We start from the raw sequence: 20,746 nt of genomic DNA on the forward strand, positions 1-20,746 counted from the left end.
GATGTGCAGAGTTGGTGCAGCAACTACTCTGCCACAGGCAAGGAAATGTCTTGTGCACCAGAATTAAGTGGCAAGACCAATTGTGGATTGTAGCACCTGAGTGGGATGGTGGGGTTGCCTACATCTCCCTTTGCCTCCTCCTTTCCATACCATGATGCTCCCATGTGCAAGTTTCTTCTGCGAAGGCTTCACCCTCTCTCCAGCACTTAACATTGCCAACTGGTAGCTGCAAGGATCTTAAGTCCACAGGCACAATTTATTTAATTGATTTATTGCATTCAACTCCCACCTTCCTTTCTCCCCCATCTTCATTTAATTCCCACTACAATGCTGTGCTCCTGCCAGCCTAGCAGTTCAAAAGCACATCAAAGTGCAAGTACTGTAGATAAATAGGTACTGCTCCGGTCACAACCCCAGTCGTTCGCGACTGGACCTAATGGTCAGGGGTCCCTTTACCTTTACCTCCTAGGTTCCTAACTACCGTGTTTCTCATATTATAAGACACGTCTTATATTTATTTTTTCCTCAAAAAAACACACTATGGCTTATTTTCAAGGGATGTCTTATTTTTTTCCTCCTCCTCCTGCCGTGGCCAGCATTGCTGCTGCTCCTATCACTATGTCTTATTTTCGGGGTATGGCTTATATTCCTTGAATGCTTAAAAATCCTGCTATGGCTTATTTTATGGGGATGCCTTAAAATATGAGAAACAGGGTATTACACCAGCTGGTTCTCTCACACTCCTCCCCCCCCCCGTTTTTATCCCCACAATCACCCTGCTTGGTAGGTCAGGTTGAGAGATGGTGAGACAGGTGAGCTCTACTGCAGCGTGGAGATTCGAACCCATCCTTAGGACGACATTCTAAGGCAGCACAAGACCACGCTGCCTCTCGCTCGGTGCCTTGGTTGGGTGCTGAGTATGGGCTATACGTCCTCCCAGTCGCTAGGGGTCGTCGCGCCGCCGTTGCAGGAGCCGCTCTGGGGCTTCAGGCTCCATGACGAGAGCGCAGCTGCGCCGGACATGAGGGGAAGGGCCGCGCATGCGCGAAGACGCTGAGTGTGCTTCCCTCGGTGCCTTCTTTTTCCCGCCCGCGTCCCTCCGTCGGCCTCTGAGGCAGCGGCGATGGCGGTGGCGGCGACCGCCCTGCCCGGAGAGCTGGCCCAGGCCGTGGCCGGGGCGCGGCTACTGGTGGTGGGCGCCGGAGGCATCGGCTGCGAGCTCCTCAAGGACCTGGTGCTCACAGGGTTCGCCAACATCGACGTGGTGAGGAGGAGGCGGCGGCGGGGAAGGCCCTCTGGGGAAGGGAACCAAAAGCAAAGCGGAGCGCTTCTTCCGCTGCCCTGGCCATTATCTCCCGCGACCGGCTTTTATTGGGTCGCCTCAGCGCCCCCTTCCCCCACCCGAGAGGAGGAGGGGCTTCGGGATGTGACGTCATCGCGCTTGTTTGGATTGGGGTTTCGTTGTTCTTTTCAAAGGCGGGACCCCCCGCGAAGTGGCGCCACTTCAGCCTATTGGGTAGCGGAGGGCAGGGCAGATTCCTTCGTTCGTTGCATTTATATGCCACGTTTTTCTCCAGGCAGCTCATTGTGGCTTCCATGGTTCTCCCTCTCCTCATTTAATCCCCACAGCAACCCTGCGAGGTAGGTTAAGCTTAGAGTGGTACTGGCTGGCCCAAGGTCACCAAGGGAGCTTCATGATGGCCAGCCAGGGATTCTCCCACGCCCTAGTCCGACACTAACCCAGTGTTTCTCAAATTTGGGTCCCCAGCTATTGCTGGTACTACAACTCCCATCATCTCTAGCTAGCAGGACCAGTGGTCAGGGGTGTTCGGAGTTGTACCCCAACAACATCTGGGGACCCAAATTTAAGAAACTGCTCTGATCACTGCATGTTGCTATAGATCAGGGATTCAAACTTTCTCTGTGATGAGTGAGGCTTTGTAATAAGGTAGCTTCCTAGGAGCAGTCTATTGCTGAGTGATCAGTTGCTACCGACACAGTGCAGAGTGTATGTGGTTGTTTATGCTCTGCTTGTGGGCTTTTGAGGGGCACCTGATGGGCTATTTTTGTAGACATAATGTTTGCCAGAATGAGTCTTTGATCAAGCAGTCTTTATAGATGGATTAGGCTTGGCAGGTGCTGTTCTTGTGCTGACCCAGAATACCAGATTGTTAGATAAAATAATGCCATCTTTGTGAGCTCCAGAACCATCATCATTAATAATATTCATGATAGTAATTATTAATATTTATTAAATTTGTATACCACTCTTCAACCACAGATCACAGGGCAGTTCACACAATCTGGCTGGCTGCTTCTAGGAACAGGATGCTAGACTTAGATGAGCTTGATTTGATCCACCAATATCAAACTCAATTTATCTGTTACATTTTTATCACCTCCTTCCTCCAGTGTGGCATGTATTTTATTCCTATTCCTGTGTTCCTATTTTATTCTCCCACCAGACCTGTGGGGTAGGTTAAGCTGAGAGATGGCAACTGGCCCACACTCAGCCATTCATGGCTAAGTGGAGATTTGAATCACTTAGATTTGAACTTAGTCCTTATCCAACACTCACCATTATACTGAATTGGTAGTTATAAAGGTTTGTAAAGATTCATGGTGATAAACAAATCTGTTTGCAGCTATTGACTGATAGTTAAGAATGATTTCAATGGAGTCCAGTATACCTTCTAGCAGATGGCAGGTTCAAACAATTGGGGGGGGGGTAACCTTCAGTTATTATTGTCATCTTTCCAGAGGCCTTTGTCTGGGTGCTGCTAAAAAGTTGATGGATTTAAGAGTCTGTCCAGCAAGGCATTTGTTGTGTGTATTTCAAGTCCAGCCAATCAGCTGCTGGGGCGTGAGCGCTTAATGTCCCCGCCCCCAGCACACAGCTCATCCCATCATAAAATATGAAAATGCATTAGGATCTGTGCTTTGAATCCATGTCTGTGGTGCTGGCAAGCAGCAAATTTGTCATTTTTGGTGTGCAGTCTACAGATAACAGCTTTAATATTAGGGATGTTTGGGGGGGGTAAAAATATTCAAATTCAACAAGTTCCATTTTAATTCTACTGCATCACACATTTAGTCATGCCCCTTGGAAAAGCAAAGAGAGGGAGAGAGGAGTGGGAGGAAAGGAATTGGGAGAGAAGCAACTGGAGAAGGTGGTGTCTGTGACACTCATTCAGAAAATCCAAATGTACACATACACACAAGATCCAAAAAGGTTGGTGATATAATTTTTCAACAAGATGGTTGAATTTTCCAGTCACATTTTCAATAGAGTTATCACTCTTCTGTAGTCAGAATAAACCAGAGTACGTGGATCAGCATTGCCCACTAGATCAGATTGTCATGTCAGAACTTGTCTCATTTCATTTTATGATGCAAATAGAACCAGTTAGGTTGCTAGTTGATTGTTCCAGGGCAAAATCTAGGAAACCAAATGCACTATTAAGCCACACTGCATTTTTTGGGAACTGAGGACAAGACGGATGGCAGAAATGTTGCTTCTGGTTTCAAAATCATTGCTGCCATGCTGCTTTTAACTTTTTTACAACCTCTTGACTATCATAAAACAGATGGTGGAACTCTATTTTAGAATACGCCACTTTGGAATTCAAGAATGGGGTAGTATGATTGGATGATCTCATGACAACTGCAGCTAGATAGCTAGCACGGTATGGAGATGGCTAGCTAGGCTAGTGCTGTTTTCTGTGATGTGCTGTAAGCTCAGTATTTGCCAGTTATGTGTTGGGAAAACCTGTAGATACACTGCCCATCCTCCACTTGGTTTCTGAAGTGTTATAGTCCTAGAAAAAAATACTTGATATAAATGCTATTTCTACTGGTTTTAATTAGCCCAAAGCTGTAGATCAAATGGGAACAGCACATTTTTTAAAGACACTGATTTCTGATAAAGGCAAGGTACATTTTTGTTAATCGGAACAAATCTGAATTGTTTGAAATTAATCTATTTCTAGATTGATCTGGATACTATTGATGTCAGCAATCTCAACAGGCAGTTCTTGTTTCAAAAGAAACATGTTGGAAGATCAAAAGCTCAGGTAAGAGGAATTCCAAAGTGCAGCTTTTACAATTTAATTCAGTATTGTTTTTGATACAACTTTAGAAGAATACCTATTAGGCATCTGCTAGAATTAAATTTCACCTGATGACTTCAAGAAGTTCACTTTGACTATACAGTGGTACCTCGGTTTATGAACACAATTGGTTCCGGAAGTCTGTTCATAAACTGAAGCGTTCATAAACTGAAGCGAACTTTCCCATTGAAAGTAATGGAAAGCGGATTAATCTGTTCCAGACGGTCAGTGGAGTACTTAAACTGAAGCGTACTTAACCTGAAGCGAACTTTCCCATTGAAAGTAATGGAAAGTGGATTAATTCGTTCCAGACGGGTCCACGGAGCAACCTGAAGCATACTTAACCCGAAGCATGGGTGTAATTGGTTCCGGAAGTCTGTTCATAAACTGAAGTGTTCATAAACTGAAGCGAACTTTCCCATTGAAAGTAATGGAAAGTGAATTACTGTAATCCGTTCCAGATGGGTCCGTGGCATTCGTAAACCGAAAATTCGTAAACCTGAGGTGTTCATAAACCGAGGTTCCACTGTAATGTTTACTTTATGATGTGTTCTTTTATATATTTAATATGTTTGTATCATAATAGGCCATGAAACAGAATTATCTTCAAAGCTCAGAAGATAATTGTGTGCTTGAAAATTTTTTTAAAAAATCAATACAGTGGTGGCTCGGTTTACGATCGATCGGGTTGCGAACGCTGCAGACCTGGAAGTGCTTGCATCCGGGTTCCGCGGCACGCGGATGTGCAGAAGCGATCTGTGCACACATGCGCAGAACCGCTCTATCAGCACTTCGTGCATGCGCAGAAGAGGCACTCCGTTTACGGACTGCTTGGGGAGCGACCGGCTCCCCGGAACCAATTGCGTCCATAAACTGAGGTACCACTGTAAGGCTATTTCTAACTCATAGTAGGAGGTTTAAGATGGTTCTTGACTAGATTAGCATAAATTAGGTGTATGTGTTCTTGTTGTCTTGCAGGTTGCCAAGGAAAGTGTGTTAAGGTTTCATCCCGGAGCTAATATTATAGCTTACCATGACAGCGTAATGAAGTATGTCTGATTCTTCTTACATTTGGAATTTGTATCTGCTTTGTGAAAAAAAAGCCCACAAAAAGTGACATATACCCCAAACAATTATTAGCTATGGGTATCCACACTGTTAGTCATTAGTGGCTTAATAATGGCACAAGATACAGTGATGGCTTTGAAAGAGGAGGATTAGTAAAATTCATGGAGAATAAGGGTGTCAATGGCTACTAGCCACACTGTCTGTGTTCTGCTTCTGCTGCTGAAGGCATTACTCCTCTGGAAGGCAGTAACTGGAAAGCACAAGCAGGGGAGATTTGCCCTCATGTCCTGCTTGCAAGCTTTCCAGAAGAGGTATCTGGTTGGCCACTGTAGGAACAAGATACCGTACTGGATTAGATGGGCCTTTTGTCTGATGCAGCAAGGCTCTTAAGTTTTTATGATGGCAGTGGGTGAGGAAGACCATTTTCAAAATGAAAAGCTTTCCTATCTGGCCGCCTGGAGACAATTTCTTGCTTAATACCACTCACTGAGCAGTCACTCTTCTCACACAAGTGGTGGCACCCCAGCTACCCTGAGTCTCATGCTGCCTGGGGAGGGAGTTCCAGACACAACAGAGTGTGTACCTTTGTCTGCCCACCTTTCCCTCTTAAGGACTAGCTGCCACTGGGGAAAAGGAGGTTATTTCCACAAGGCTGCCTTTTCCCCAATCAACCTAAAAGTTTCCTTTGTTTCTCTCCAAGAACAACTCAAATAACATGAAACTTGGCTTAAGGTGCTGGTGATAAAATAGTGGCGCCCACAATGTTTTAATGAAACAAGACAAAAACAAAATATAGGCACAGCAAGGAAATATTGTTAGCATACAAGAAGCTTTCCAATGAAGCAAAAGAACTAAAAAAATCCTGTCTTTCCTGACTTAGTCCATTTAGCCACATTAGTACATTCTCCAGTGTGTCCCCTTTGCTTCTTGCCCATCCTTTGTGTCATATCTTCCCTTGTCTGCTATCCAAAGCAAGTTTCTGACTAGATATAGCCTTTAGTGTAATTCTTAGCTACAGGCAATGCCAACCTGGCAACCACCACATTTTCAAACAAAACTACATGCAAGAATTGTGTTTAATAAGTTTGGAGCAATTCCTTCACACTTATGTCACTATTTTTTTGAAAGATGGTTGTAGTTCTTCACTCATTTTTACTCATTTTGCAGATGTCATGTGTTTAATTTTAGGACTATGTTCTATTGCTATCCTTCAAGATATGCAAAGTTTGAATATATAGGATTGTAATTGACTATACTAAAATTGTTCACCTTCTAGTCATCATTCTGTTGGACTGATTAAATTATACACATACCATTGGGAATATGAAATATCAACTTCCACAAAATCATAGCTTATGCTTCTGTAACCTTCTTGTGTTGTCATCAACCATACATATTAAGAGCAAAAACAAATAATAATTCACTAAATAGTCTGACTGGAAATGTCAGAGGCAATTTTGTTCTGGGTGGAGAATAGATAAGAAAGAGCAAGCTATTTCCGTTTGGGTCCTAGGCAGATCTTGCATACATCAAAAATTTACAGAAATGACACAATACCCTGTCAATGAGCCATCAGTGCAGTAATCAAACAATTACTTTTATTTTGCCCTAATCTAATTTTTTCTCTGTGGACACAGAAAATGGCTGTTTTGAAAGTTTTACTTGTTTTATTTGTGCTGTGTGATGGTTGGTGTAACTAACACAACCAGAAAAAATTGTGATGTGCTGTTTGGCAGATGTTGTATTCATGCGGTCATATACACCTGTCACGTCAATATCAACAGGCATTTGTTTACTGAACCTCCTAAACTGGATCTTGTCTTCTTTTTCTGCAGCCCTGACTATAATGTGGAATTTTTTCGTCAGTTTACCCTAGTTATGAATGCCTTGGATAATAGAGGTATGGTTTCTCTTTGCTGTAATGTGAGACAACTGAGACCTGAAGTTTTGAAATGTCTCTGTTCTGACGTGAATGTGCTTGAAAACTGAGAGACTGTGCAAAGCTGGATTAGCCTCCCCGTTTCCTTATGGTCTATTGGGACTATTGGGACAAGTGCCATCTTTACAAACTGTACTTTTTAATGCTATCTGGGAAGTCCTATCAAAAATGCTAAATATGTTCTCCCCACTGTACAGTGAGGTTGCAGCATTGAATATATCTTATTTATGCTACCTGAGGGGGGGGGGTAATAAAGTTTGTATTTGAAAATCAGTGACCCTTCTTCTGTTTACAGCTGCCCGTAACCATGTGAACAGGATGTGTCTGGCAGCTGATGTCCCCCTTATAGAGAGTGGAACTGCAGGCTACCTTGGACAAGTAACAGTTATCAAAAAGGTGTGGCAATGATACTGTGTTTTCACATGCTGTAGTATTATGTTCCCTTAAGTGTGGTTTTCAACTAACAATGGAAACATGATTGAAAAATTATTTTCTACCTTTTCCCCTCTGTAGGGAGTGACAGAATGTTATGAATGTCAGCCGAAACCAACCCAGAAGACCTTTCCAGGTTGTACTATTCGCAACACTCCTTCTGAACCAATCCACTGCATCGTGTGGGCAAAGTATTTGTTCAAGTAAGCTTAATTTTTTAACCATAAAGTTCTTCAGTGATCTGATTTGTGGGCACCGGGGAAACCTGGCTAGATCCAGCTTTTCTGTACCTGATACACTGTGATGGTTGATTTGCAAAGTGTAGAAGAGTCATGAATTTGATGGCCTTGTGTGTCTGGCAAATTAATTAGGTGCCAGGATGCAGCTACGTGAAATTTAGAACATCAGTCTGGTCTCGTCTGTTGTGTGTAGGTTGCCTTGAGTGCTTGTTCCTATAAAAAGATATCTAATACGTTTCAATAATCCGTAGAGATCTCTCCTTCCTATACCAAGCTCAGGTGGCAAGTGCCAACAGGATTGTAGCAAAAATGCAGTCCCTGAGAAACAAGAGGGGAGTTCTCAGCATGTTTAGAGGGAACCTCAGCATTATACAGAAGTACAATATAACTTTTAAAAAGAAAACTGAAAGGCAAAAACTTAGGAAAAACAGCCCAGCGAGTACTGAGCATGCTCAGTAGCTTTAGAATAGTAGCAGTTGAAAAAGAAATGTGAAATGCAGGAGGGAATGGCATGCTCTCCTTTGAGGAGAGTTTGAGTGCAGAGTTTTATTGCAGTTCCTATTTTTCAGGGCTAGTTACCTTCTCAATTTTGTGTGAATGGTTTGGACATCTCTGAGCTCTGTTGCAGTGTAAATTGACTGTTCCTCTAGTGTTGGTTTTTAAAAATTGCACCCCACTTTCCTTGTGTCTTAAAGCAGTTTGTAAAGAAAAAAATAAAGCATGCTATTTGGAGGAGCAACTTAAGGGCTAAAACCAAACCTTTATGTTAACAGCTGGACATAGCACTACCATAAATAACTGGCTTTCAATATTATTCAAGCAAAGACATTTCAGTCTCTAACCACCATTTGTGTTTTAAAATGTAGTCAGCTGTTCGGAGAAGAAGATGCTGATCAAGAAGTGTCTCCTGACAGAGCTGATCCTGAAGCTGCTTGTAAGTTTTAAAAAAAGAAAATACAATTTTGTGCCTCTCTTGGGGAGTCCTTCTATCAGCTGTGCAACTTCTGGTTGGGTATCAGCTGCTACAGAATAATATTTTCCTTGGTCCTCAGCTGCAGAGTTGCAACAAAGTTCTGTGTATATGCTGCATATAGGAGAACCATCAGTAGTTGGTTAATAGTTACTCTTAAATAGCCAACAACAGTATTCATTAATTGAGCCATAACATTCTGAATATTTCAGGTAACATTCTGATTATTTAATAGACTAGTTTGTTGAAAAAGTAGAAGAAACCTTCTGACTAGGTTTCCCTCTTTTAGTAAAATTGTATCTGTGCCAGGTGAGTGATCTTGATAGCAAACGGAAAATGTCATCTTATTGACAGGGGAGCCAGCAGAAGCTGAGGCCAGAGCAAGAGCATCTAATGAGGATGGTGATATTAAACGTGTTTCAACCAAGGAATGGGCTAAATCAACAGGATATGATTCGGTTAAACTCTTCACTAAGGTATTTGTCTTAAGTCAGTGGCATTTGCAGAGATTTCTTTTTATCTCAGTGTTAAGCGAGGGCAGACATGTTGTAAGATCTCAGTCTGCTTTACACTTGCATCCGCTTTTCATCAACTGTTCACATTAGGCAAGCATTGACTGTGTGGCTATTTCAGTGCCTGGCTATTTATTTACTCAGGATTTCAACTTAGTTGCTGGTTTTCATAGAATTGTAGAGTTGGAAGGGACCCAAAGGGTCATCTAGTCCAACCCCCTGCAATGGATAATAGTTTATACAACATTATCCGGTTGTATGCTTTTAATTGTGTACACGGCTTGGATATTTTTATTTGAAGTGGTATATAAACTTGACTGAAAAGTAAAATAAATACAGCAAGATGCATTTGGATTTTTCAGCCCGAATCCTTTTCCTGTGCAAATGGCAGAGCACTAAAACTCAGGACACTGTAGGGTCAGTGGTCACCAGCAACACACCTACCTTCCTCTTGTCCCTGTAGTCTTTCATTTGGGTTAGAGATAATGGCTAAATTAGTGACAGGCTGTATGAGGAATGGGAAGGTTGTCAGAAAATATAAAGAAGGACGGAAGTAATTAGAATAGCAAACTTTGTCCTCTCCAGATGTTTTACACTGGCCATTGGTCAGCAGTGATAAGAGTTCTGGTCTGCAACATTTGAAGGGTGCCAGGTTAGCTACTCGTGTTCTGTATCATCATGACATATCAGCTAATAAAAGGAGCTGAGTAACAAAAGCTTGCTGCAGACTGGAAGGAGAGGGACAGAGCTTCATCATTCAGCATCCCTCTGCATTTCTATGCTGTGTGCAGAAGGCAGGGTCTTTATTCCCCTGGTCAGTAAGGTTGGCACTCTTTCCTCCTCAACCAGCCTGCTCAGTCACTGGCATGCAATTCCTTCTCTAGTGCTGATATACAAGGCTGGATTAATGAACTCTTTAGAATTTACAAACAGAGCAGAGTAGGTCTGGAACTTTGTTCTGAAAAGTGTGAATGTTGCTTTGCTATGTTTACTTCTGGTCAAACATGTGCAAGATTTCACTCTGCAGCTTCAAATTTGTTTCCAAGAGTTTGGTTGCCAGAATTAAGCATGTTTCAATAAACACAGATATTGCACTGGTCATGTTTTCCCCAACCTGTACTTTCCTCACAATCTAATTGTGTTGCACTTCAGTAAGCAGAGTCCCTAGAACAGGCATAGGCAACCTTGGTTCTCCAGATGTTTTGGAACTACAACTCCCATGATCCCTGACCACTGGCCCTGTTAGCTAGGGATCATGGAAGTTGTAGTTCTAAAACATCTGGAGAGCCAAGGTTGCCTATGCCTGCCCTAGAATGAATCCTGTAGTGAGAGCATATTGATCACAAGACTATTGATATTTGTATAAAACAAATATCTTCTCATTCAAATACAGGCTTTTGGTGCCTAGATGAATATGCACTGGTGTTCAATATTAAATGTTAGCAGATCTGAAATGAAAGCACATCAGTTGATAGAATGCTTCTCTTTTAAATCTTATTTTCTAGCTTTTCAAAGATGACATCAGATATCTGCTAACAATGGATAAGCTCTGGAGGAAAAGGAAACCTCCAGTTCCTCTAGACTGGAATGAAATACAAAATCAGGGTAAGCATATTATTATTTGCCTTTCTTTGATACTTAACAGTTGGGCGGTCTACTTTAAAAGTAAAGTATGAATTTTATTACTGAACTGTTGCAGGTGCTTAGTTTTGGTATTGGTATGTGGTTCCTGAATCTGTCCTATTTAAAGAATAGTTTGGGGTGTGATAGCAGCTGGGGTAAGATATTGATCGATGAAGACATCTGAGTTTATAGTGTGCTTCAAGGCTGGCCAATGGGGTGCTCTCCAGATTCTGCTAGACTCTTAGCATGGCTAGTGGTCAGGGATGATGAGAGTCGTAGTTCAGCAACATCTGGAGGGGACCATATGGCTACCTCTGACCCTGAGGTACTGCAGCTACACCTCCAAATTTCCTCAGACATTATGCTTTTCACATATTCACTACAAATCCTTGTGATGAAAAATCCAGTAAACCAGCCATTTGTGCTATTGAATTAGCTTCAGACTTATGTTGGTAGCAGTGGAAGCATTTGCTGACTCCTTAAAGACATGTGTGTATAGATGGGAAAACAAGTTGAATTTGAAGACGGTTTTAACAAACAAGTTTCATGCTTCCTTTCCTTTAAAGAAAACAGCACATCTGATCAACAGAATGAGCCTTCCTTGGGCTTGAAAGACCAACAGGTTCTGGATGTCAAGAGCTACGCACGTCTGTTTTCTAAGAGCGTAGAGACTCTGAGAGCTCAACTAGCAGAAAAAGGTGATGGAGCTGAACTTATATGGGACAAGGTTAGTTCAGCAAACATTTGGGGATGTGTTGCATTCAGAGGAGTAGAAAATGTTTGGATTCTAGCACAGCACTAATAGTAGATATGCCTAGCACACTAGGGGTTAGTGTTCTCACAATATCTTCTCTACAGCTTTTTGTAAATGGCATCAGACTGTTGAACAGATTTGTACCCTCTATTGGGCTTTGCAAATTATCAAATTTAGATGTGGCCTCTGTTGGCTATAGATGCAGAGGGAACAATCCAAAAGTGGCCTCATGGGAAGTGACATCTGGAGCATGGAGGATGGTCCCCTTAAATTCAGTGCAGCTCGAGCGAGAGAACTTTCCAATTTCTGTTAGAAGCAGAACAGAATAAAAACCTACACTCAAAGTGATAAAGCTGCCTAAGGGAAAATGTTAGCAGATAAAATTTGTTTGTTTATATACCACTAATTTGATTTTAAAAATCAAAACAGTTCACAACTACCGTGTTTCCCCTTTTTTAATACGTAGTCAGAAAGTAAGCCATAGCAGGCTTTTAAAGCATTTGTGCAATAAGCCATACCTCTGCGCAGCAACTCCGCTTGCCTCGAAGGCAGCGGGACCCAGCAGCAGCGCCGTCCTTGTCCTCCCGCTGCTGTTGCTGCTGCTGCCGGGTCAGGCAGAGGTGAGGCCGCTGCTCGCCCCTGGGGGCTGCATGGCCCAAGGCTGAACGGTGGCGGGAGGTGATGGCTCCTTCCGCACCGCCGGAGCGTCGTGAACTGCATGGCCCAAGGCAGAGCGGTGGTGGGAGGCCCACGGGCGCTTCCACGCCACTGGGGTGACAGGCGGCGGCAGGAGCGCTACTGGCCCCTTCTGCGCCGCTGGAGCACCCGGAACGGGCAGGAGCGCCCAGCAGCGCCGGGCGGAGCGCCGAGCCAGCGGCCTGGCCTCCTCCTGCCTGCCACCCCGCCGCCCAGAACCGGCAAGGAGGAGGGGAAAGGGGCGCCTGGGAAGGAGGCAAGAGGGCCCTTGCTGCATGAGCCATGGGCACGCGGCTCCTTCCAAGCGCAATGAACGCCGCGCCTCGCTTTGAGCAAGAGGCATGAAAGGGACGCAGCGACAAGGGCAATGGCTCCCGGCGGTGCCGCCTTGCCCGGGCCCCGCATTCCCCGGAGGCCTTCCGCCTTGCCAAGCTCGGCAGGCCTCATGCGGTGGGTGGAAGGCGCACGGGTGGCCTGTCTAAGGCCGGGCGGGATCCCTCAGCCCTGCTCATCCTCATGCGTTTATTTCGCAAAACACCCCCCCCCCCAAATAAAGCAGCAGGAACCTCGGAGCAGTTGGAATGGGAGAAAGATTTAAAAAACCAAGACAAAGGCATCGCCGGGCAGAGCGCCGAGCCATTGGCCTGGCCTCTTCCTGGCCCGGTCGAGGAGGCCTGCCACCCCGCTGCCTGGAACCATAGGTACCATAAAAACATAATAAAAATAAGACATCCCCTGAAAATAAGACACTGTGTGTTTTTTTGAGGAAAAAAAGTTATAAGATGGTGTCTTAAAAAAGGGGAAACACTGTACTACATAAAACCAAACAATAATATTGTGTACAAAAGTTAAAATCAGAAATCTGATAACTAAAATTAGTCGGCTTATTCAGAAAATTTGGGCAAATAAAAAGCTCTTAACATGGCATCTAAACCTTAATAGAGAAGATGCCAGGTGGAGCTCTCTAAGGATGACAAGGCCCTCTCCCCTGTTAACACTTGCCTTGTTTCCAAAAACGCTTCTGAAAAATGATCTTTGTGCTGAGCAGGCAGTTCAGATGGGATAGTGTGAAGGGCTTTAAAGGAGAAGACTTTCACTTTGAATAAAAACTACTACTGTATATGTACCTTATGGATGAATGCACCTCTCTCCAAAACTTTATTTTAACAATGAGTGGTGTAGTGCACAATGAAAAATGGGGAATATAAATGATACTTCATAGATGAAGAGAGATTCTGTTTAAATATGTTTTATGGATGTTTTGTTTTTTTGACAATAGTGAACTATCTTTAGAAACTTATCTGTTCCCATGGTTCTTATTAGAAAAGCAGTATAATGAAACTATATCTCAAAGGCTCAAGGCTGTGATTGAACTTGATTTTTACATTCTCGGGGGATTAGTATCTCACCACTTCAAGGGATGGAAATGCTAGGCTCATGGCTCAGCTGTCGGTGTGGCCACAAAATAAAAGTCATATTAAGTTGCATTACAGAACTGTTACTTGGTACTTCTAGCAATTTTAACAATTAGAAGGGTATGTTATATGAGTAATGTGCTAAGAGTTTGAGGTCAAGTTTATTTTATACAGTTATAAAAAAATTTCAAGTTCCAGAAATGCTTCTGTTCACTCTAAAATTATCAGTATTTTCTATTTTACTTCAAAATGACTAACTATTTAACAGGATGATCCTTCTGCAATGGACTTTGTTACTTCTGCTGCGAACCTCAGGATGCATATCTTTAGTATGAACATGAAGAGCAGATTTGATATCAAATGTAAGTGAAAAACCTATATTTATTTTCTTGAAGGATTTGCTCTGTCCTTGTTTTAATATGCCGGTTAACTTATTTTTTCTTCTTTCACAGCAATGGCAGGAAACATCATTCCTGCAATAGCTACCACTAATGCCATAATAGCTGGTCTGATTGTGCTGGAGGGTTTAAAGATTCTCTCAGGGAAAATAGAGCAGTGCAGAGCAGTAAGTGTGGTGTTGATTTCCTCTCTCGTCTCTTTTGCTTGTTCGTGCTGGATAATTGATTCCTTTTTTTCTTATCTTCTGAAGATCTTCCTTAATAAACAACCAAACCCAAGAAAGAAGCTACTTGTCCCCTGCGCTTTGGACCCTCCTAATCCCAATTGCTATGTGTGTGCAAGTAAGCCAGAGGTGACAGTGAAACTTGATGTCAACAAAGTCACAGTTCTGACGCTACAAGATAAGGTAAATGAGCCTCTCCCTTCATCCACCTCTTAGGTTTTTCAGTTTAAGCACCGTTCCCAAATCGCTAATCTGCAGAATCTGTAGGGAACCCCAGGCCCAGGGGCCATGTGCGGCCCTCCAAACCTCTGCCTGGCCCTTGGAACTTTCCTCAAGCATTGCCTCTCACTCATCCTGTTTCACACCCACCCTCAGGGTTTCTTCATAGCTGGAATGTTTCTCTGCACTCTGATGCTGCTTTTTGTTTGACTAAATGGAGGATAGAGAGGTAAGTGTGGGTGTGTCCTGTACAAAGGTCACATTTACATTCCTTGCTCCACCCACTTTTATTCTCTGGCCCCACTCACCACTGATACATGTCCAGAAAGGGTACGTGACCCTCAGGCTGAAGAAAGGGGGAGGCTCCCACACTCTAGTCAACACACAGAGAGATGAGGCTTGAGATTTAACAGATTTCATTTGGCTAGAAATGGTAAGTCAGACCAGGAACACACGAACTGAAAATAGGTTGGGTTGCATACCAACACTACAGATGCAAGGAGAATTTTGTGGCTGGTACACATCCCTAGTAGAAAGCATTGTTTTGATCATGTATAAGAAGGGGGTTGGGTGTAAGTCTTGGAAATGGATTCTTGTTTCAGAGTCTTGCTTCTAGATTTCCCCCCCTTGCATCCTTTCAGATAGTGAAAGAAAAATTCAATATGGTAGCACCTGATGTCCAGATAGAAGATGGAAAGGGGACTATTCTGATCTCCTCCGAAGAAGGAGAAACTGAAGGTATGAAATAAAAGTGAAACTGGTGTGGTCAAAAGTCAGCCTGACATTTAAGGAAGCTCCACACTGTATGTCCTGTGCACTGCAGCAAACACACGACGTGCCAACACTCTGCAGCCTTGTGTGTGCCTCTGGGTACTCTGGGCCAGGTGACCCATAGATGTGGATATTATCCAAGCTGTAGGTGGATCCTCATTACTACCGTTCTCAGATTTGGAGGATTTTGTTTGGGTTATACAATGCAATCCTGGCTGAAGTCATGTATTATTAGGGGGTCCAGCAACTGGTACTAGCAATCAAACCAGGAACAAAGATATCAGCAAGCTGCTGGAAATGATCCCATAGCCCAGCCTCCCAAGCCCGTTGCAAGTTTTGTTAAGTGTAGCTTTTGGCTCTGAAGTGTGCAGCCTTCCTTATTTATGGCAAAGAAAAGAGTATACATGATGTATAAAATTTTAACATAGATCAATAGGTATTAGCAGCCTTACTTTGCTTACCTTTCCTTACGTTGCTTTTGAGTGTTTTGAGTTAAGAAAAACCTTGGAGGCGACTGGTGTTTCCACAGAGTACCTGATGCTGCTTTTCTCCTGTTTTCCCCATGTCCCCCCCCCCCCAGCAAATAACCACAGGAAGTTGTCAGACTTTGGGATCCGAAATGGTAGTCGGCTGCAAGCAGATGACTTTCTGCAGGACTATACCCTGCTGATCAACGTACTGCACAGGTGACGGCTATTGATTTCCTAGAGTGCTATCGGAACCAGAAACTGCAACTCTACCAAAAGAACCTTCAGCTTAAATAAGTGATATAAGTCTTGCTAATACAGAGACCAGCTCTGCATTTGTAAAAAACACAAAATTGAGAGCCAGTAGCGTTCTCTAATATGCAAGAATAACTCCCAGGCGCCCCTCATTGGCGCAGCATCCATAACTGCCTTTGAGTGTACTGTGGTGCTTAGGCAAGCAAGGGTTACCTCAGGTTGAATAAACCATTTCAGAAACTGCCTCTTATTTGACCGTCATAGTGTTTTGGCTCATTTGACCATCATTTGAGTGTTTTTTTCTGCATTTTTTTTTAAATCAGCGAGGAGCTTGGGAAAGATGTGGAGTTTGAAGTTGTTGGTGATGACGTTGTTGGTCCCAAACCATCGGAACAGCCAGTCACTAAGAATATCACCAATGGAAGTGATGATGGGGCACAGCCCTCAACATCCACAGGTAAAGACTGGCAGTGGGAGGGAACAGTATCGGCATACCTACAGTTGCTTGGAGGTACTGGCAGCCCCTTAAAATTCTAGGACACAAGATAAACATTTATAAAGCCTTACAAATTTTCCTGGATCTTGAAAAATCACCTAAGCCCTCACAATTATTTTTATTTATTTATAACCCCCCCCAAAAAAAAAACCTGGCTGGGTTTCCCCCGCCACTCTGGGCGGCTTCCAACAAATACCAAAATACATTAAAATATGACAGATTAAAAACTTCCCTAAACAGGGCTGCCTTTAGGTGTTTTCTAAATGTCAGGTAGTTGTTCACAATTTTTGCTTTAGCTTTTGCACATCCAATCTACATATCTTAACTCACTGAGGGACCATGCATTTTATGGATTGAGCTGGTCCATTATTTTCTAAGATGGCAACTTTCCATCACTCTCAGTATCATTCATTGTCTTGAATATTTTAAAACAGTCATGTGCCTCATTTTAGGTACAAGTGTGGAACATTTAGCCTATTTATGTTAAGCCTATATTTAAAACAACAGCGCTAGGCTGCACTGCAGTGACTCTCTTCTTTTCCAGCTCAAGAGGAAGATGATGATGTACTGATAGTTGAAACTGAGGAAGGTTCTTCAAGCAATGCTGATGACACAGAAAGTAAGAGCCGGAAAAGGAAGCTGGATGAGAAGGAACACACCGGCACCAAACGGCTGCGCTCAGAACAATTGGCTGAAGAGCAGGATGATGTGATAGCACTAGACTGAGTGCTAGAATGCTCCAACCAGTAGGGCGTGCCAATAGGATGATTGCTAGGGTGTGCAAAATGTCTACAACTAGGACTCTGGCTTACAGTATCTTCCCATTCTCGTTTGGTAGGACTTAGAACTTATCCAGTAAGATTTAGTAGACATCTAGTTTATAAGCACTGTGGGCATGAAAACGAAGCATGTCTAATTATATAATACCTGAAAGATGGATTGGTATGGGAAAATAAAACAACTCCTGTTTGCTGAAATGGTTTTATCACTTGGTAACTTCTGAGAGGTTTTTAATTCTTACTGTTTCTTAGCCTAGCCTAGTTCTCATCATTTTTCACACCCTCAAACCAAAACCTTGAAAGCGAAGGAAGTGTCACGTTTCAGACAGTCAGCCGGCACAATGTACATTACTGTAAAACAATGTTGATTTGTCAGCTAGTATTGCCTGATGTGTCAGTGTCAGAAACGGATCTTGGTGTACTGTTACAGCTTCAGGTTATTTATATGGGATGTTTTGTAAAACTTTATTGCTACTCTTACCATTCATCTGATGGACCAAAACAACAGACAAACTATTTGCTACATTTGTTTGAAAGCCCACCTACTGTATATGGAAGTTGAGGATTTGTAAAGTGTATACAGTCTTCATACTTAAAGCTGTACTAATAATAGTTTTAAGCATCCTACAGGGCTTCTGAAAACATCCTTTGTTGGAATTGAAAAGGGAGGGGTTTTTTTTAATAAAACATTTTGTCACTGCAGTTTTTTGGCAGTCTTTATTCTTCCACTACCCAGGGGTTAGAGTCAAATTCCTAGGTGACAGTTTCATAGCTGTGTAAAGCTTGCCTGGCTATGTGACAAGTGACCAATTTGTAACATAGCCAGAGGTCTGTGGTTCTCCTGGACTGAGTCAGGAACACTTAAGAAGTTGGCTGTGGCTAGTCTTTGCTGTTCTCTCCTCCACCACTGCTGCCTGAACCCTTGCTCAGAAGTAGATTTTTAGCAGACATAAACCAAGGCAGAAGGGCAGGGTGTTCAGTTTAGTGGTCACTACTACCTTGGCACCCACCCTGCCTACTCTGGACCAGACTTGTGGTTGTCCTTGCAAAGATGTTAGATGGTGTAAAAATAGTTTTCACCTTAAACCTGGATAATTCTCTTTCAGCAAGTTAACTCAAGTATCCATAATCAAGTGGTAGAATTGGGAAGGATACTGTTTTCTGGAAGTACTTCAAAGCAGTCTGATAGCTTACACATTTTTCACAAGTGCTGATGCTTCAGATTCTGTCCTCTGCACCTATTACATAATCTTTGCTTATTGAAACTAAAAAGATCGCCCTCTGATGTTGATGTTCTAACTCTTTAGTTTGACTTCTTTTGATTCTGTTAGAATTGGCAGGTCATTTCCGCGGCCTGCGTGTGCCCTTGCGGCTGAGCCATCCAGATTCTACACACTGAAAAGCTGCATTATGTGACCTATATTAATCATGCAAATAGCAATGATTCCTCTTTGCATAACTGTCTTTTTGCTGTTTTGCAATACCCTATAACTTGGTCGATCTGCACGACACCTTTTGGCTATGGGGATACTGACGAATAGTGTTGTTTCTAATAAGTTGGTGAGAGTCATCTTTGTGCCACAGATTGTCCCTTCAGTGCAGGGTGTGCTATTGCACCCCCCTTCCTGACTGCTGTTCTAACAGATGGCTTCTCAGGGATGAGGTTATTGATGCATGTATTAGCAGTGGCCCAATGGGTGGTCCACAGGATGCTTTTATTATTGGTGGTGGTTTTGTTTTCTTTTGTTAAGGGATAGCAGGTGTTGGACCCTGCACCCTCGCTGCTTTTGGGCTGTATATGATTAGTCAGAGAGCTAATCTAGTGGAATGGCTGGCCTGCTGGAGCTGTGAGAATGGAAGTTGCCAACTCAGTGTTCACCGCAGCCGTGAGTTCACTGCATTGCCATTGGTAAGTGATCATTCTGCATCTATAACCCCTCCTTTCCAGTATGTAGATAATTTTGGCAAGTGCACTGAGTGTAACACAGTCGGTGTTTGGAATCTGATGCAGCGCAGAACACTGGTGGGGTAGGATCTGCTAACCACTGGCCTACTGCAGTCTCAGCGCAGATTGGCAATGGAAGTCTCCACCCACTAATGGAAGTTTACCTTCCAATGCAAATATCAAGTGGGGCAAAAATGGGCTGTAGTTTGAGACCTTGCCACTAGGTGTGTGTGTCCCGTCCCGTCCCCCCCCCCCCCCCGTAGCATTGCAAAATGGCCCCTTTCGCTTCTATAAGTGAGTGGCTGACACTCCCAAGAAGTAAAGCACAACACTTGGTTCAACTTGGACCAGAGCTGTGTTGAAGCTGAACATTGCCCACCTCTCCTAACAACAGGCACCCTAGTCTCTGCTCAAAGGGGTCCCACAAAGCACAAGTGCAATGTGAGCCAGTGTGGGTTAGTGGTCAGGGTGTCAAGACCTGGGAGACCAGGGAATCACATCCCCACTCAGCCATCAGAATTCACTGGGTGGCTTGGGGCCAGTCACTGTTTCTCAGCCTAACCTACTTTACAGGGTGGTGAGAATAAAATGAGAGGGGAGAAGCGTGTATGTCACCTTGAGCTTTACAAAAAAAAGGTGGAATACAAATGTAATAAAAATAATAAGTAATGTAGCTCTTCATATTGCACCAAAACTTTCCCAGGGTAATCCTTGCAACAGATGGGGTCTTTCATGAGCATAGATACTATTATTTTGATGTATAAAAAGGCAACTCCACTCTGTCTTCCTAAAGCACAAGGTCAGACAGGCTGCCTTAGTGTCTCCTATGGAGTTCTCTGGACTTTAGTAACTCTGTCAGCCACTTGGTGCAGGAACAGATTTAAGCTCAATGATGGACAAGAGACTAGTTTATTTGGGTGGAGTGATCAATTATCTGCACTTCACCTAAGCAAAAGTGGAGCTTTTGCAGTGAACCAGACGACGTCAGCTGGACAGCAGCACCTACTATTCTTGTCAGAATCAATTATTTTAAAGCTTGATCCGATCGAAGATCTGTCAGATGCTTAAAAACAACTGTCTGGAGTGATTTTCTTTATTTTGGGATTCTGGAATGTGAAGCTGCTTTTCTGTATTTGTTTTCCTACATAAACAGCACTAAGAGCTCCCTAAATCCCAAGGGATGCTTTTTGTCTCTCTCTTATCTAATCAGAGGTATTTATGAAGCATCAGTCATAGCTGTATCTTTTGCCTCTTTGTGTGGTTGGCGCTTCGCTCTATCAGTATTCAAATATTGAAGGAATGGTAAGAATTTAAATTGCATTGATGGCTGGTGGGAAGTAAAAAATGGTATGCCAGTTATCGCTGCAGGGTCAGCAAAACAAAATGGCTTGTATATTTTTCAGACCTATGTCAGTTTTGCATCTGCTCCAGGGAG

At 43.2% G+C, this 20,746-nt stretch overlaps 1 protein-coding gene across 1 annotated transcript; it reads left to right on the plus strand.

Moving 5' to 3' along the window:
* The first annotated feature begins 1,049 nt into the window (after positions 1-1,049).
* On the plus strand, positions 1,050-18,068 carry UBA2 (ubiquitin like modifier activating enzyme 2). Its single transcript, XM_035117762.2, has 17 exons — positions 1,050-1,264; positions 3,990-4,073; positions 5,088-5,158; positions 7,013-7,077; positions 7,412-7,512; positions 7,630-7,751; positions 8,654-8,721; positions 9,112-9,233; positions 10,775-10,874; positions 11,459-11,619; positions 14,026-14,119; positions 14,210-14,322; positions 14,407-14,562; positions 15,240-15,336; positions 15,950-16,055; positions 16,415-16,548; positions 17,132-18,068. Exons 1-17 carry the CDS (start codon positions 1,124-1,126, stop codon positions 17,311-17,313), a joined length of 1,917 nt encoding a protein of 638 aa, XP_034973653.1. The 5' UTR covers positions 1,050-1,123; the 3' UTR covers positions 17,314-18,068.
* Positions 18,069-20,746: the final 2,678 nt, after the last annotated feature.

The sequence above is a fragment of the Zootoca vivipara genome, chromosome 6 (assembly GCF_963506605.1).
Source record: "Zootoca vivipara chromosome 6, rZooViv1.1, whole genome shotgun sequence".
NCBI classification, from domain to species: domain Eukaryota; kingdom Metazoa; phylum Chordata; class Lepidosauria; order Squamata; family Lacertidae; genus Zootoca; species Zootoca vivipara.